General features: G+C 38.8%; 1 protein-coding gene across 1 annotated transcript; it reads left to right on the forward strand.

Moving 5' to 3' along the window:
- Positions 1-547: 547 nt before the first annotated feature.
- Positions 548-15319, forward strand: LOC149223021 (cysteine-rich receptor-like protein kinase 10). The gene is given in 7 exon segments (XM_089387751.1): positions 548-652; positions 7110-7208; positions 7324-7531; positions 7645-7879; positions 7988-8094; positions 9842-9855; positions 15044-15319. Coding segments are annotated over 7 exon segments (1044 nt in total).
- Positions 15320-18234: the final 2915 nt, after the last annotated feature.

An 18234-nucleotide genomic window follows, 5' to 3' on the forward strand; every position in this document is an offset into this window, starting at 1 on the left:
TGTCTCCCCTGGGTTTTTATTCGCTGCTGTGAACCATTTCAATTTTCATCCCTTGCCTTTTGTTCTGCCTTCGCACTAATGTGTGGATCTCCTTGCTTTTCATTACAATGCATATAATTCATAAAAAAAAAATTGTTTTCGCACTGCTGTGTGATCCTCTCATACCAATCCCATTTGCACCAGCTGTGTGTTTCACCATTTCCTCACACAAGTCAACGGAACAAAAACATAATGCATATATATCATATGCAATCAAAATAATAAATCTTTTTTTTTACTTGTTCCGTGAAAATAAAAACCACATGCATAAAACAAAAAAAACACCAAACTTAATTTTTTCACCTATATCTACGAACGCCATTTAATTCTCAGCATGGCGGTCAATTAATTTAGTCAGCCTTGCATATGGTTTTAACAGTGATACGGAGGTCAAACAAGGAACTTTCACTTCATGCAAGTCATGGTGCAGACCTGTACGCATCCCTGGTTCAATCGGACGGTTGCAATCAATATCGGGCAGACTTTTCTGACTGACCTTTACGTCCCGATGGAGAGTTGTTTTGGAAAACGTACAATGGACACGTGTCAAGTTTTCATTGCATCGAAGTCGTTTGTACGGAAACCACTTGTTGAGCAAAATCGGTCCGATAAGGTAGCGGTTTTTCCTGAGCTGTTTTCCTGCTGCGTGATGGCTGATTTGGCAACTGACTGTGTTGTCGTCGCTGTCCAACTATCCGCGTCCGCCAACACTGCACGCAGTTGGAATTAATATTCCAACAACTTTGAGAAAGGGACATAGGCAGTCAATTATGGCTCGATAACTGCTTCGTGCGATACGAGAAGTATAGCTTACATAGGCAGTCGATTATGGCTCGATAACTGCTTCGTGCGATAGGAGAAGTATAGCTTCTTTTCAAAGGTAGACACCCACGGGAACTATCTGATGAACGTCAATAATATTAATATAAGTAGTCTATATAAGTTGAGGATCACCCCTTCAAATCTCATTTCCAACCTCTCTGATAAAGCTTATAATGATCCTGGAAACAAAGGATTCGCTGAAGGGTCAGCTACATATTCTGTTAATGGCACCATTTATAGTGTAGTTCAGTGTTGGAGAGATATATTCATGAACAGTTGCAGGTCATGTCTGCAATTGGCAACAGAAACCCTCTACAAATGCTGTTCTCTGAAGCGAGGAGCTCAAGCACTGTTGGGAAGCTGTAGGATCCGATACGAAATACACCCTTTTTATGGTACTAGTCCACCTGCATCCTCTGGGCCAAACCCTCCCTTCGAACTTGCCCAGCCTCCTGCGGCGAGTGGAATTTCACCAACCACATCAAGTAAAATCTTTTTGTGCTGAATTCATATTTATGATTTGCACCTGTTGGAAGTACTACATAACTACATGCGGACACTTAGTTAGAGAATGGGACTACATGCAAGATTCCTTCTGCATAATTTACTCCCTGATTTTCTCCTTCTTTAACTCCACAACTGGGTAGTTCTTCTACATGATTTACTCCCTGATTTGCTCATTCTTTAACTCCACAACTAGTTAGTTTTTCTGCATGATTTACTGCCTGATTTGCTCCTTCTTTCACTCTGCAACTGGTTGGTTTTCTCCGGAACTTGTTGTAGGTGTTGAGTCTTCTCATTGATCACCACTATGGTGCATTACCTTGGGATCTTTACCCAGTAATGCTATATCATGAGCATTGTAACCTATTTTCTAATGAATCATTCTTTTGTTCTTTTGATTTTCTTTTAGTGTTTTTGCTTTGCAAAGCTGTGTGTTCAACCTTTACTAGCTAGATTCATTTGTGTAGGTTTTCTAACACATTTACATGGTATCAGAGCCCACAGGTTGCTAGATAAAAGGCGCACGAGTACTTTATTTTGCAGGTATTACAGCTTGGAGATCGAAGATCGACAGAAAAATGGAGTTTCCCAAAGCATCGATCCTAACATCATACAACTATCACAAATGGAAGGACCAAATGGCTCGATACCTTCGTCAAAAAGGGTTGTACAAGATTACCATGGCTACAGAAGTGGAACCCACTTCAGCCATAGAGAAATCCAAGTACCTCAACCGTATGGATGAGGCCCATGGATCCATATGCATGTGCATCTCTCCAGAGTTGTAGTTTCATTTATCTCCCTGCAATACTCCTAATGAGATTTGGAAAAAGATTGAAGAACTCTACAGGAAACAGGATGAGATGAAAGGACATCTGCTCGAAGTGGAGCTGTTGTCATTGGATCCATGGAACTATGACAGAATTCAAGATTTCTTCACCAAATATAATGATCTATTGCTGCAACTCAAGGGTTGTGGAATTGACAAATCCAAGGAGGAGAGTCGCCAAGTTCTCTCTATTATGTCAAAGCTTGGACTGGAATACTCCGTCTTTGTGTCTACATTTCATTCAGTAAGACTCGCAACAGGTAAATCCTACACTATTCATTCTCTCAAAGAGTTCATGGAGTCCCTTACTTTTGAGCAAGATAAACTCAGTGGCATGGGGAAAATCAAACCTCCAAAAGTGCATGCACTTGCTGTGCATGATGGCAGCCACAATAAAAATCATAGATCTAATTCAAATCAGAAAAATCAGTAGCAAAAAGACAAGGGAAAAGTGCATTCCCATCCAAAGAAGGAAGGGTACACCAAGCCCTTCAATGACTCCTCCGGCTCGAGAAATGAGAAAGGGAAGAAAGAAAACAAATACACCTATTGTCAAAGAGGATTCCATCCAGAATCCTCTTGCATGAAGAAACAAATTGACCAAATGGCATAAATCCTTCAGAAGCACAACCTTGGGGACCACATCCCTCAAGGTGCTAAGAAGAAAACTGAGGATCCGCCACACGAGAAAGGTAACAATTTTCATGCTTTAGTTGCAATTAATTCTTCCCCTGATGCATGGATTATAGATTATGGTGCATCACATCATATGGTTGTTGCAAAGGAAGCCTATTTCTCTTTGGATGCATGCAAAGGACCTCCCATCCTCATGGGAGTTGACTCACCTATTGAAGTCACCGGAAAAGGTAGAGTGGAACTTTTACACGGAAGCTTTGAAGATGTGCTTCATGTTCCAAAACTTTCGGTAAACCTGCTTTCAGTTTATCAGATCACTCATTCCGACACCAGAAAGAGAGTGGAATTCACTCCAGATGCAGTGAACATATATGACCTACATAGCAGCTCCAAAATTTTAACCGGTGAGGTAAACAATGGAGCCAGACTGTATACATTTTCTGAATTTATTGAATCTAAATCCTCCTTATTGCTTACACATGCTGATGATAGTAGTAGGCTTTGGCACGAGAGGTTTGGTCACTTAAATTACAGGTATATGCAGCAACTAAGCAAGCATGAGATGGTGGAAGGCTTGCCAAATATTAGTTTCTCCAAAGGAGTTTGTGAAGGGTGTGTCCTTGGCAAACATCCTAGAGAAAAGTTTGACACTGGCAAGACTCACAGAGCATCCTCTCCTCTAGATCTGATCCATAGTGATCTCATGGGGTCTTTTCCTCATCCTTCCATCAACAAAGCAAGGTATGTGCTTACATTTATTGATGATTTCTCATGGTATACTTGGGTGTATCTTCTCAGGAACAAATCTGAATTTTTTGCGCACTTTGAAGATTTCAAAGCACTAGTTGAGACACAGTCAGAGAGAAATATCAAAGCCCTCCATATAGACAATGGGGGGGAATATGTTCACACAACACTTCAGAACCTTTACCTTCAGTCTGTCATACAGTTGCAGTACACAGTTCCATACACTCCACAACAGAACAGAGTTGCTGAGAGAAAGAACCAATCTCTCAAAGAGATGGCTTCCTGCATGTTGCATGCTAAGTCACTGCCTCATAAGCTATGGGTCGAAGCACTTAATTGTGCTAACTACATCCAGAACAGATCTCCTCATAGGTCTGTCAAGGATCAGACCCCCTTTGAGGCTTGGAGCGACACTAAACCAGAGGTCACCCACTTCCGTGTTTTCGGGTCCCAAGCATGGGCCAGGATCCCCTCTGAAAAGAGGAAAGCTCTTGATCCACAGAGCATTGACTGCATCTTTGTTGGATACCCTAATGGTGTGAAGGGATATCGATTCCTGATTTCCTCTACGAACAAGCTCATCATTGAGCGAAGTGTCAAATTTGAGGAAAGTCTCTCACATGCACCTCAATTGCCGCATGCAGACACCTTTTATCTACCTCATGTCTGAGATGATGACTCAATACACTCAAATGCATATACAAAGCATGCAGATGCCACGGTAGAGCATGCAGATGTAGAGACATATTCTTCAGATACAAATCTAGTGCATGCATATGATGATCCACATCCAAGCGTAGATCGGGCTTCCAGCAGTGAATCAAATTCCCCTATCATAAATCAGAGAACAAGGAGCTTACATGAGACATATGCACAAGACCACCTAGCTGTTATAAATGGTCTTGTGGGGGATAATTCTGATCTATAGAGGACTAGCTCAAAGTTTATTGAGCCTCCTCTTGCCCTCACTGCCACTGAACCGTGACATCTTGGCATTGTCATTTGGTTCAGTCTTCTGATCCACAGTCTTATGCTGAGGCTGTTGGGCATCCAGCTTGGGAGTCCACCATGGAGGAGGAGTATAACTCCCTCCTCGAGAACCAGACCTGGGATCTAGTCCCCGTCCGCTGCAAATGGGTCTACAGGACCAAGAGTGCTGCAGATGGGCAAATCACCAGATAGAAAGCTAGGCTAGTATCCAAAGGCTTCCAACAAGTGCATGGCATTGATTATGATGAGACCTTTGCTCCAGTAGCAAAGATGGATTCCATACGCCTTGCACTTGCCATTGCAGCTGCCCAGGGGTGGGAAGTACATCAGATGGATGTGAAGAATGCCTTTCTTCACGGAGACCTATCTGAGGAGATCTACATGGAGCAGCGACATGGTTTCATTCAGGATTCATCTTTGGTCTGCAGACTGAAGAAATCTCTCTACGGCCTTAAGCAGGCCCCGAGAGCTTGGTATGCGAAGATGGATTCTTTTCTCTTATCACAAAACTTTGAAAGATGTAAGTCTGATCCGAATGTTTACATGCTCAGGACACATGATTCTCTTCTTATCTTAGTTTTGTATGTGGATGATCTCTTGATCACCGGCAGCTCGGCTTCAATCATTGCTACAGTCAAGAGGGCCTTGCATGATAGGTTCTTGATGACGAACATGGGTCCATTACACTTCTTTCTTGGTATTGAGATCCAGGATGCCATGGGCATCAAGCTCTCTTAGGCTAAGTATGCACGGGATCTCCTCGAGAGATTTCACATGACTGACTGCAAGCCAGCACCGACTCCTTTTCTGTTTGGGGTCCGCCTTGAGGATGGAGGTGACACTACATTAGCTGACAGCACTCTCTACCAACAGCTAGTGGGGGGCTTATTGTACCTCACCCACTCCAGACCAGATCTCTCATATGCAGTAGGGACAATTTCCAGATACATGCAGGAGCCGCATGAGCTACACTGGAATGCTGCCAAGCGCATCCTCCGATATGTGCAGGGCACCATCACCTTCGAGATTCACTATGCAGCAAGGACTGCATTGAATCTCCTTGGCTTCACAGATTATGATTGGGTGGGAGACATCATTGATCGCAAGTCCACCTCCAGATATTCACTCAGTCTAGCATCTGGCCCTATCTGTTGGTCGAGCAAGAAGCAGGCTGCTATTGCTCTATCTTCAACTGAGGCCGAGTATAGAGGAGTAGTCAACATCACCATTCAGTCTATGTGGCTACAACACTTCCTCACTGAGTTGGGCATCCAGTTCCACCAGCCCATTGTCATCTGGTGTGACAACCAGAGCACTCTCAAATTTTGCAGGGATCTAGTACAGCGGTAGCAGACGAAGCACATAGAGATCCATATGCACTACATCAGAAACTTAGTACATGATCGGGTCATTGATTTGTAGTTCTGTCCTTCCGCAAAACAGCCTGTAGACATATTCACCAAGACATTCACTGAGCAGAAGTTTCGCTCTCTGCACAATTGTCTTGGAGTGAAGGACACAGTTGCTTAACAACTGTGTTTTCTTCCTCTTTTCTTTTGATTACATTGTATTTTGAGGGGGGGGGGGAGGGGGTTTCCCACAAGGTTTTCCCTCTTTCCTCAATTTTAGTACAAGTTGCACTGTATTTTGGGTGCCCTTTGGCCTTAGTTTCTAGGGCCCATTTTCTATTTTTCCCCATAGTGGTGTTCAGGGGGGGGGGGGTGTTGGAAGTACTACACACCTACATGCAGACACTTAGTTAGAGCATGGGAATACATGCAAGATTCCTTCTGCATGATTTACTCCCTGATTTGCTCCTTCTTTAACTCCGCAACTGGTTAGTTCTTCTGCATGATTTACTCCCTAATTTTCTCCTTCTTTAACTCCGCAACTAGTTAGTCCTTTTGCATGATTTACTCCCTGATTTGTTCCTTCTTTCACTCTGCAACTAGCTAGTTCTCTCCGGAACTTGTTGTAGGTGTTGAGTCTTCTCATTGATCACCATTATGGTGCATTACGTTGGGATCTTCACCCAGTAATGCTATATCATGAGCATTGTAACCTATTTTCTAATGAATCATTCTTTTGTTCTTTTGATTTTCTTTTAGTGTTTTTGCTCTGCAAAGTTGTGTGTTCAACCTTTACTAGCTAGATTCATCTGTGCAGGTTTTCTAACACATTTACAACACCTTACTAGGATTATATACAATTTGGTTTTGCATCTTTTGTAAAATAACATTACGAAATACATTCATGATCTAGTGTACAAAAGGTTCCCCTGCAAAAACATTACCCATAACATTGAGGATCGTAGGAGGCATGATTCTAGCGTTAATGGTCTATTTGTTTGCAATTATGAGCAAACTGTATTGTGCCATTTCACAGAGGCATGCATAGACGAAAGGTAGAATCTGCGATTTTGACTCTTCTTTCTAACAGTTAAATTTGGGTTATCCAATGGAACTATATTCTTTATATTCACTTTTTCTTCTGAACAGAAATTGCTCACAATTACGAGACAAAGTTGACAATACTCTAGCAGGTGCAAGTTCTTTTCAGCTTAGAAGCATTCATAGAAGCAACGAATAATTTTGATGAAAAGAACTTGCTTGGACAGGGAGGCTTTGGCCATGTATACAAGGTCTCTATTTATGTACCCATTGCCTTAAAACCATGAAATTGTATGACATGGCATGATCTTTGAGAAGAGAATGGGTTTGCTCATAGGCTTTTCTTGATGGGGTTGGTTGTTTCAGGGATTAACCAGAGATGGAAAAGAAATTGCAGTGAAGAAATTGTGTCTAAGATCTGGGCAGGGCAAACAACAATTTATGAATGAGGTGAAGCTTTTGGCCATTCAGCACCGAAATCTGGTAAAGCTACTTGACTGTTGTGTCGAGGGACAAGAAAGATTACTTGTTTACGAGTATTTGCGAAACAAGAGTCTTGACACCTTTCTGTTTGGTACGTTATTTTGGATTCTTTTATTGAGGGAACTGTGATAATCCTTGAATAGACTTAATGAGGTTGATTATTTGAAGGTTTTCATCTTTTCTAACATTGAAATTCAAATACAGAAGTAGAGAAGAAGAGACATCTCGATTGGAAAAAGCGCCATAACATCATAATGGGAATAGCTCGTGGTCTTCTTTATCTGCACGAAGATTCACATATGCGAATCATTCATAGAGACATTAAAGCAAATAACATTTTGTTGGATGAGGAATTGAATCCGAAGATAGCAGACTTCGGGTTAGCAAGACTCTTTCCTGAGGACGAAATTCATATCCAAACAAGGGTTGCAGGGACATAGTATGAACATTTACCTCCGTCCTTTCTTTATCCAATTTATTGACAGAGAACATGTATAAGATATTAAGCACCCAAATAATTTGAATAGTTTGTGAATGGAGTATGCAGCGGTTACATGGAGCCAGAGTACGCAATGAGGGGAAAGCTATCAGTGAAAGCTGATGTGTATAGCTTTGGAGTGTTAGTCCTGCAAATCGTGAGTGGAAGGAAGAGCAGTGACCTAAAATTTCCCAATGAAGCCCAAAGCTTATTGTTGGGGATTTTTCTGTTAAAATCCCAAAAACAAAATAAACTGAACACAAAGACAATGCTCTGTTCCTCTCTAGGATCTTAGCACAGGGAAGCTTTAATTTATTTCTGAGAACAGAGTATTACACACCCATAAAGAGATTTGTATTCATTAAAGTAAAATTCCTGATACAAAATTCATCCTCTTTCACTCAGAGGGATTCACCAAAAAAATATTTCAACAACAAAATATTACTCTGTCTCCTCCTGAGATTTTACACTGCTGTGTGTGAAAATCTCATTTTCATTTACTGCTGTAAAAACAGACTTTTACATATACTGTTGTAATAAAAATTCACATTATGCACTTTGCATATTACAAAAAAAACTTCCAGCACTCAAAAATTACTTGCCCTGTTCTAGTTTCACTTCAACTTCATCTTCGCACTGCTGTGAGTTCTTACCATTACATTTCATATATAATACATGGTCAACGAATCAACCAAAAGAAATGCACACAAGTTTACATTGCGTGTATTTTTTAACAAAATGACCATACCTATCTTTTAATTTGCCATACCTCCATGCATAAAAAAAAACATTAGAATTGAAAGTCTTTAAACTATATTATACCAACCGGAGTAAATACCATTGATTACTTTACTGAAGCAAACGGCGGCAAAACTCATGTATACATGCCGTTACACTATCGCAGGCGGAAATCGGACTTGAAAGTATATGCACGGGAGATTTGGGATCCTATCGGGTTCGGCACATCGCATAGCCCGCATATATGAAAGTATTGAGCACCCTTGGTTTCCCCGATAGCGAAATGCCGATTTGCGACCCGCCGATGCGATATCCACTGATGCGATGGATATTAACTTAAGCCTGGAAAACACTGAAAACATGGGAAAATGGCCGCTAGCGGAACCAAAAATATATATATATATATACAGCAGAGCATTATATAACCGTCGGGTCCGGTTATCGAATCGCAAATATATATGTGCGAAAGGTCCTGCTCCCTTTTTGAAAGCGCCGATGCGATATCGGCGATCGCTCATCGCAAAATATAAAAGCCCAGACCTCTTTGTAAGTCCTCCATTGCGACTCGCCGATGCGATATCGGCGATCGCTCATCGGCGATGTCTTGTGTCCCGATCCTTGGTGATTTTCTGGAGCTGTTTTGGTAGGAATACATGCGCACGGTTATTGTCTTAATGCTGCTGCACAGCTCAACTGTTGCACAATTGAAATTACATTTTCAACACTCCCCTTTAATTTCAACTGCTGGGCATTCAGTCATACCCAAACACTTCCTCAAAAATTCAAAGCTTTTCTGATCCAATGGCTTTGTCAAAATGTCTGCAACCTGTTCCTAAGTCGTGCAATGTTGTAAAGTGATTTCTCCACTGCTTACCAATTCTCTGATGTAATGAAACCTTGTGTTAATGTGTTTCATTCTCTTATGAAACACTGAATTCTTTGATAATGCAATAGCTGAGCTATTGTCACAAAAAATCACTGTTGCTTTTGCTTGCTCTTGGCCTAGGCTCCTTAACATTCTTCTCATCCAAACTGCTTGACATGTTGCTGCTGTAGCTGCCACATATTCAGCCTCTGCTGTAGACAACGCCACGATAGGCTGTTTCTTAGAAGCCCATGAAATGGCTCCTGAACCCATGTGAAAAACATAACCGAATGTGCTTTTCCGATCATCTCCACTTCCAGCCCAATCACTATCAGTGTATCCAACTAAATCTGAACATTCTGAAGTAGAATATAAAATTCCAAACATTTTAGTACCTTTGACATACCTCAGAATTATTTTTGCTTCCTGCCAATGTGCCTCTTTTGGCCTCTCCATGAATCTGGAAATCAAACTAACAGCAAACATTATATCAGGCCTAGTTGCAGTTAAATACATAAGGCTGCCAACTATGCTCTTATACAAGCTAGGATCAAAATCCTTGTTGTTGTCCTCTTTGCTGAGTTTTAATCCCATTACCGTGGGAGTGATTGCTGCCTTGCACTCTTGCATATTAAATCTGCCCAACACTTCATTTACATATTTTTCTTGTGAGATAAAAATCCCATTTTCATTTTGATCTACTTCTATTCCTATGAAGTATCTCAGCAAACCCATGTCAGTCTTTTCAAATTCTTCTTTCATGACTAATTTGAAATTTTCAATGAGGTAGTTATCATTACCTGTAAAAATCACATCATCAACATACAACACTACAATTAAAATTTTACCATCCTTTTCTTTGATGTAGACAGTGGGTTCTCCCTCACATTTGTCAAATTCATTTTCCAGTAGATAGGAATCTATCCTACTGTACCATGCTCTTGGCGCTTGCTTCAGCCCATAAAAAGATTTCTTCAATCTGCACACTTTGTGCTCTTAGCCTTTCTTCTCATAGCCTAGAGGTTGTTCAATGTAAACCTCCTCCTTTAACACTCCATTTAGGAAGGCTGACTTCATGTCCATTTGGTAAACTTTCCATTTGTTTTGTGCTGTTATGGACAACACTGCTCTCATGGTTTCCATTCTTGCAACTGGTGCGAAAGTCTCCTCATAATCTCTCCCATACTGCTACTTGTATCCCTTGACAACCAGTCTTGCCTTGTGTCTTTCAATTTTGCCTTTAGCATTGCACTTGGTCTTATAGACCCATTTGACTCCAATGACTTCTTTACCTTTTGGTAGCTCAACTAAATCCCATGTCTTGTTTCTTTCTATGGCATTCATCTCCTCATCCATAGCTTCTATCCATTTCTTATCTTTAATTGCATCTTCGAAATGAATAGGGTCATCAACATGACAATATAAGGCAAATAATGAATTCATACCTTCATCATAAAAGTCACTTAGATTTCTGAACTTCTTATCTCTTTCATTTGGTGTGCAAGTGCTTGAGGACGCACTTGAATTTCCTTCTTGTGGTGTGCTTGGAGAAGCACTCTCATTTATCCTCAAGGATGTCCCTTGCTGTCCTTGTATTGGCGCTGCTGTTTGGGGATGTGTTTCAGTCAACTCTTCATCATCTTCATCATGAGACAAACAGTTTTTAACATTCACTGTTTTCTCTATGCTTCCATCCCAAGCTTCCTCCTCAATGAATTGAACATCTCTGCTCACAAAAAACTTCTTGGTAGATGGGATATACAACCTGTAAGCTTTGGATTCCACACTGTATCGAATGAAAATACATTTCTCCCCTTTGTTGTCCAACTTCTTCCTTAGTTGATCTGGAATGTGTGCATAAGTCGCACATCCAAAAATTTTCATGTGGGTGACTCCTTGCTTTCTCCCACTCCATGCTTCTTCCGGCACTTTGTTCATGACTGCTTTTGTTGGACACTTATTCAAGATATATACTGCACAGTGTACAGCTTCAGCCCAATAATCATTTGGAAAATGCTTTGCCTTTAACATGCTCCTCGCCATATCCATGATGGTTCTATTATTCCTTTCAGAAACTCCATTTTGCTGCGGAGTACCTTGCTGTAAACTGTTTGTGTATTCCATTTTCTCTACAAAACCGTAGGAATTCTTTGGGGATATACTCACCTCCTCTGTCTGTTCTCAAAACTTTGATGCGCAGTCCGCTTTGATTTTCCACAAGTGCTTTGAAATTTCGAAATTTTTCAAACACTTCATTTTTGTTCTTCAAGAAATAAACCCAAGTCTTTCTTGTAAAATCATCAATAAATGTTAGAAAATATTGGCTGCCTACTAAAGATGGATTTTGCATCGGTCCACATAAATTTGAGTGGATAATCTCTAAGGGTGCTTTTGCCCTTATGCTTTTCCCTGATGGAAAACTTTCTCTGTGTTGTTTCCCCAAGATACAACCTTCACAAAGGTTGTCTGGTTTCTTTATCAATGGTAATCCTCATACCATCCCTTTTCTGCTCAACAAGTTAAGACCTCCAAAGTTGAGATGTCCAAATCTCAAGTGCCACAACCAGTTTTCATCCTTTGGTACGCTTTGGAAAGCCTCTTGGGTGACTGCTGCAATTACCTCTTTGTTTTTCGAATCTGCTCTTATTCTGAGAGGGAACATTCTGTTCCTTGTCATCTTCACTTCAACAATACATTGTTTGCTAGGTGCTCTATCCATGATGGTGCATACATCATTCTTAAAGAAAACATTGTACCCCTTTTGAACAAGCTGACCAATACTCAAGAGGTTACATCTCATTCCAGGAACATAATAGACATTTGCTATGGTTTTCTTTTCACCTTTCTTTGTAAATATTCTAACTTCTCCTTTTCCCATAACAAAAATTTTGCTATCAGTTCCAAGTGTGACTTGTGATTTCACATTTTGATCTAAAGCAGAAAATAGGGTTATGTTTCCATCATATGGTTGCTACAACCAGAATCTAGAAACCATATATCATCATTGTTTGTTTCAGCGATGTTACAAGTTAAAAGCACATTATCTTGGCTGATATTTTCTCTAGTAATATTTGCACTAGATCTATTGTTCATATCGTGCTGCTTCTTCCTACATTCATTTGCATAATGCCCATATTTTTTACAGTAATAACATTGGACATTGGATTTTTCATACCTTTGTCCTTGAGCATGATGTTGTCCACTTTGTTGGCTGCTACCTTGGCCTTGTTTCTGATTTGGATTGCTGCCTCTTCCTTGAGCATTTGCTGGAATGTTTCTTCCACCTCTGTTTTGGCTTCTGCCTCTTCCTTTCTTGTTTCCTCTGCCTTGACCTCTTCCTCTTCCAAAGGACATCTGGGTATTAAAGGCTTGTTCTAAAGATGAGTTTTCATTTCTACTCAACCTCTGCTCATGTGTTATCAGTGATGCATGAAGTTCATCAACTGAAAAGTTTGAGAGATCCTTTGTTTCTTCTATGGTGGTGACAATCACATGGAACCTTGAGGGTAGGACTCTCAATATTTTCTCCACAATCCTCCTTTCTTCAAGAGTCTCTCCATGATTCCTTATCTGTGTGACCAGACCAATTACATGTGTGAAGAATGAGTCAATATTGTCTGACTCCTTCATGCACAGATTCTCAAAATCTTTCCTCAGTAACTGTAGTTTTGTTGTCTTCACTTTTTCCATGCCTTGATAGGCTATCTTGAGAGTTTGCCATGCTTCTTTGAATGTCTTGGCTGCTGCTATCCTTGGAAACACATTCTCATGCACTGACTGATACAAAAATACAAGGGCTTTGGAATCCTTCTTCCTATTACTCTTCAATAGATCTTTCTCAGCTTGAGTTAATCTATTAAACTCATTTTCATCTGTTGGTTCTTCAAACCCATATTCAACAAGTTCCCATAAATCTTGAGAAGGAAACAGGGCTCTCATGGTTATTGCCCAATAGTCATAGTTTTTCCCATTAAACTGTGGGAGCTGGGTATTAAACATACCCATACTAGTGTTGGTGCTGGCCATTCCTTGCATTCTCAGCTATGCTTCTAAAGCCTTGACTTGGATTCTTTTGCCTGAGACTTCACTCTGCTGGAGAAGTTGTTGCAGCAAAAAAAAAAAAACTCCTTCCTTCAGCTTCTTTGAACCCTTCAAAGAGCCTGAAACCGCTCTGATACCATTGTTGGGGATTTTTCTGTTAAAATCCCAAAAACAAAATAAACTGAACACAGAGACAATGCTCTGTTCCTCTCCAGGATCTTAGCACAGGGAAGCTTTAATTTATTTCTGAGAACAGAGTATTACACACCGCCAAAGAGATTTGTATTCATTAAAGTAAAATTCCTTATACAAAATTCATCCTCTTTCACTCAGAGGGATTCACCAAAAAAATATTTCAATCAACAAAATATTACTCTGTCTCCTCCTGAGATTTTACACTACTGTGTGTGAAAATCTCATTTTCATTTGCTGCTGTAAAAACAGACTTTTACATATACTGCTGTAATAAAAATTCACATTATGCACTTTGCATATTACAAAAAAAACTTCCAGCACTCAAAAATTACTTGCCTTGTTCTAGTTTCACTTCAACTTCATCTTCGCACTGTTGTGCGTTCTTCCCATTACATTTCATATATAATACATGGTCAACGAATCAACCAAAAAAAATGCACACAAGTTTACATTGCGTGTATTTTTTAACAAAATGACCATACCTATCTTTTAATTTGCCATACCTCCGTGCATAAAAAAAAACATTAAAATTGAAAGTCTTTTACCTATATTCTACCAACTGGAGTAAATACCATTGATTACTTTGCTGAAGTAAACGGCGGCAAAACTCACATATACATGTCGTTACACTATTGCAGGCGGAAATCGGACTTGAAAGTATATGCACAGGAGATTTCGGATCCTATCGGGTCCGGCACATCGCATAGCCCGCATATATGAAAGTGTTGAGCACCCTTGGTTTCCCCGATAGCGAAATGCCGATTTGCGACCCACCGATGCGATATCCACCGATGCGATGGATATTAACTTAAGCCTGGAAAACATTGAAAACACGGGAAAATGGCCGCTGGCAGAACCAAAAAAAAAATATATAGCAGAGCATTATATAACCGTCGGGTCCGGTTATCGGATCGCAAATATATATGTGCAAAAGGTCTTGCCCCCTTTTTGAAAGCACCGATACGATATCGGCGATCGCTCATCGCAAAATATAAAAGCCCAGACCTCTTTGTAAGTCCTCCATTGCGACTCGTCGATGCGATATCGGCGATCACTCATCGGCGATGTCTTGTGTCCCGATCCTTGGTGATTTTCTGGAGTTGTTTTGGTAGGAATACATGCGCACGGTTATTGTCTTAATGCTGCTGCACGGCTCAACTGTTGCGCAGTTGAATACATTTTCAACACTTATTAGAATGGGTAACACTTCCACTTCATCAACCGGTGGTTTGCCATGGAGATGTTAAGTAACCATTAATTTACCTTTGAAAATGTGATACATGCAGGCATGGAGATTATACAAGCAAGGGCGTCTTCTGGATATGGTAGATTCTGGTGTAAGGGGTTGATGTCGGTAGGAGGAAGCATTAAGATGCATTCGTGTAGGGCTTATATGCACGCAAGCTGATCCAGGCATCCGCCCTGCTATCTCTAGTGTGGTACTAATGATCTCCAGCTCTTCTGTGACATTGCCGGATCCGAAAAAGCCCACGTTTGTGAAAAGTAGTGAGAGCAGCTATGGAGGATCCACAGCCGCCAGCTCTAGCAGTGGTATTCAATAGTCACGGTTATCTGCTACCGCATCATCTGTGTCATCTGCCTCCACACAAAATCCCCTTCCGGTTCGCTAACGATGTTACATTTACAGTGAATTGGAAACGGGGTGGTTATATTCTCAAAATGTATTCAAAATATATCCACCCCGTAGTAACAAGTTCCAACAATCAACCATTGGATTGGGATAAAATAAAATATTCTCCCTAACATAAAGTTGGGGCACAAACTCAACATGTAATATGTTATTATGCTATTTTTGTTGTTAAGTGGGGACAACATTTTTAATATTTAATATCATTGCATGGCAATAATAATAGAAAATAAAAATCACTCATTCGAATTTGTTAAATGTGATAGTTAATCAAGTATAATAAATGTGATAGTTATATTTTTGTAACAAGTATTTGTTGTTTTATTATGTTGCTTTTGCTTTAGCTTTGGAGTAGCCCAAAACATAATGTGAATGTACTTTATAAATTTTTGAATCACATATTTTAATATAAATCAATAAAAAAGCATAATTATTTGAAAAAATCTTATTATTATTTTTAATTTCAAAATTTTATTAAAATATCATAACTTATTTTTATTTTTCATCGACAACACCACATTTTTACATAAAATAATAATAATTTCAAAATTTTATTAAAATATCAAAACTTATTTCTATCTTTCACCAACAACACCACATCCTTTGTATAAAATAATAATAACATAAAGCATACCATGCTATGTGTATTTCTTTCTTCTCCTTAATTTTATCCAAAATCCAAACAGAGTATGTGACTAATGTTTGAGAGAGCATAAAGTTGTGTTCACCACAGTATCATCATAATAACCACATTATCATGATAACCTCTATCGTATGGTAATCAAATTGAGTATATCTTTTAAAAATATATGAACCTCTATGGTATGGTATTGAAATTGAATATATCTTTTAAAAATATATGAAAGTATTCCTAACGTCTTTTGCTTAATGGACTTGTAATATATCATACTTTTAATTTCACTTTTACTTATTTTGATGTTTTATGACAAAACAATGTAGTTGCTTTTAAAGAGATTTTTTGGAAGTTTTTTTGGTGGTTTTTCTGGTTAAAATCTGGCAGCAATTTATTGGAATCACAAGTTTGATAGCTAATTTCTGCACAATCAAAGCGTCCCAGAGGTTTTTTTAGGTTGCTAAATCCAAATATACAATTAAAAAACCATTTTAAATAATACAAATCAAGATTTAATCTCAATTTTTTCCGCCACATTCTCTCATTGGAATCTCCAAAATGCCACACTAAAAACAACTCCTATAACAATATATTCTTTACGAAATAATAATAGTTTAATGTAATAATAAAACATACCATGCTTTGTATATTCCGTCTCCTTAATTTTATCCAAAATCCAAACTAAATATTTGAGTAATGTTGGACAGGAATGTTAATGTTAACGTTTTTCTCTATTTTATCATTTATTAATATTCTCAATTTAATAATAGCATTCATATAGAATATATCTTTTAAAAGTACATGAAAAGTATTCCTAATGAATTATTTTTTCCTCTTAATTTTTTCTATTAATTAACTTGTAATATATTACATGTATTTATGAAATATATTACATGTATTTATGAAATATGAAGGAAAATTTTATTTCACTAGATATTAATAAAAAATAAAAATAAAAAAATTTATAAATATTTTTAGAATACATTTTTTTGTAATATTTCTCATTTATGTAAATATTTATTTTATTTACTGCAACCAAACATATTATTATTATTTGTTTGAATTATAAACTATCTTGGAAATCAGTTATTGAAGAACAAATTTTGCAATTATGAGTAAATATTATTTTACTAGGTAATTGGTTATGGAAACAATTATCTGTTCCAAAACTAAATCCTAGGGTATTTTACAAAAAATGATCAAGAGGAAGATAAAAATCAGATTTGAATTAAAAAGAAGGAGATACAGCTCACAGGTGAGTACTGCACCTGGACACTGCACTCATACAAAGAAAACTCTCTCTGTACACTCTATTGTTCATGAATGAAAAATTACATCATTAAGTACATCACTAGAAATCAGGTAGTTGCAAACAAACTCCTAAACTCTAGGAACAAATCCTAAACTAAGGAAATACGTTACAACTTATGTAAGCATTTCTCCATTAATACAAAATAATATTAATTATTTTCAACTCCCCCCCTTAATGGAGAAAGGATTATCTTGAACTCTTAGCATCCCTCTAAACAATTCAAACTTTACACGCCCAAGAGGCTTAGTAAAAATATTGGCCATGTTATCACAAGTTTTACAATATTCAACACATATCTCTTTGAACTGTTGCTTCTCTCGAACAAAATGAACTTGAGTATCAATATGCTTGGTATTTTTATGAAAGACTAGATTGTTTGCAAGCTTGATGGTACTCTGGTTTTCGGTTTTGATAATAGTTGATTCTTTCTGCTCTTCTCCTACATCATTGAGAAGTCTTCTCAACCAGATAGCTTCACATGTGGCTGCACACAATGCTTGGTACTCAGCTTCACATGAAGATAGAGCTACAGTGTGCTGCTTTTTGCTGCTCCATGCTATGATCCCGGATCCAATGCTGAATGTGTAACCTGTGATAGATCTTCGATCATCCAAGTTACTTTCCCAATCGGAATCTGAAAAACCTGCTAGAATAACATTAGAAGTGTCACTGTACAAAATGCCATGTTTACTAGTACCACTAAGATACCTCAACACACTTTTTGCTGCAACCTAGTGACTTTCGAGTGGTTTTGACATGAACTGGCTCAAAACACTAACAGAATATGCCAAATCTGGTCTAGTTGTAGTCAGATATATCAAACTGCCAACTAGCTGTCTGTACATGGTAGCATCCACCTATTTAGTACCATCGTCACTGCTCA

This window comes from Pinus tabuliformis, chromosome Q (genome assembly GCF_031772625.1).
Source record: "Pinus tabuliformis cultivar Carrire ecotype Pingquan chromosome Q, CPIR1, whole genome shotgun sequence".
In the NCBI taxonomy this organism is placed as follows: domain Eukaryota; kingdom Viridiplantae; phylum Streptophyta; class Pinopsida; order Pinales; family Pinaceae; genus Pinus; species Pinus tabuliformis.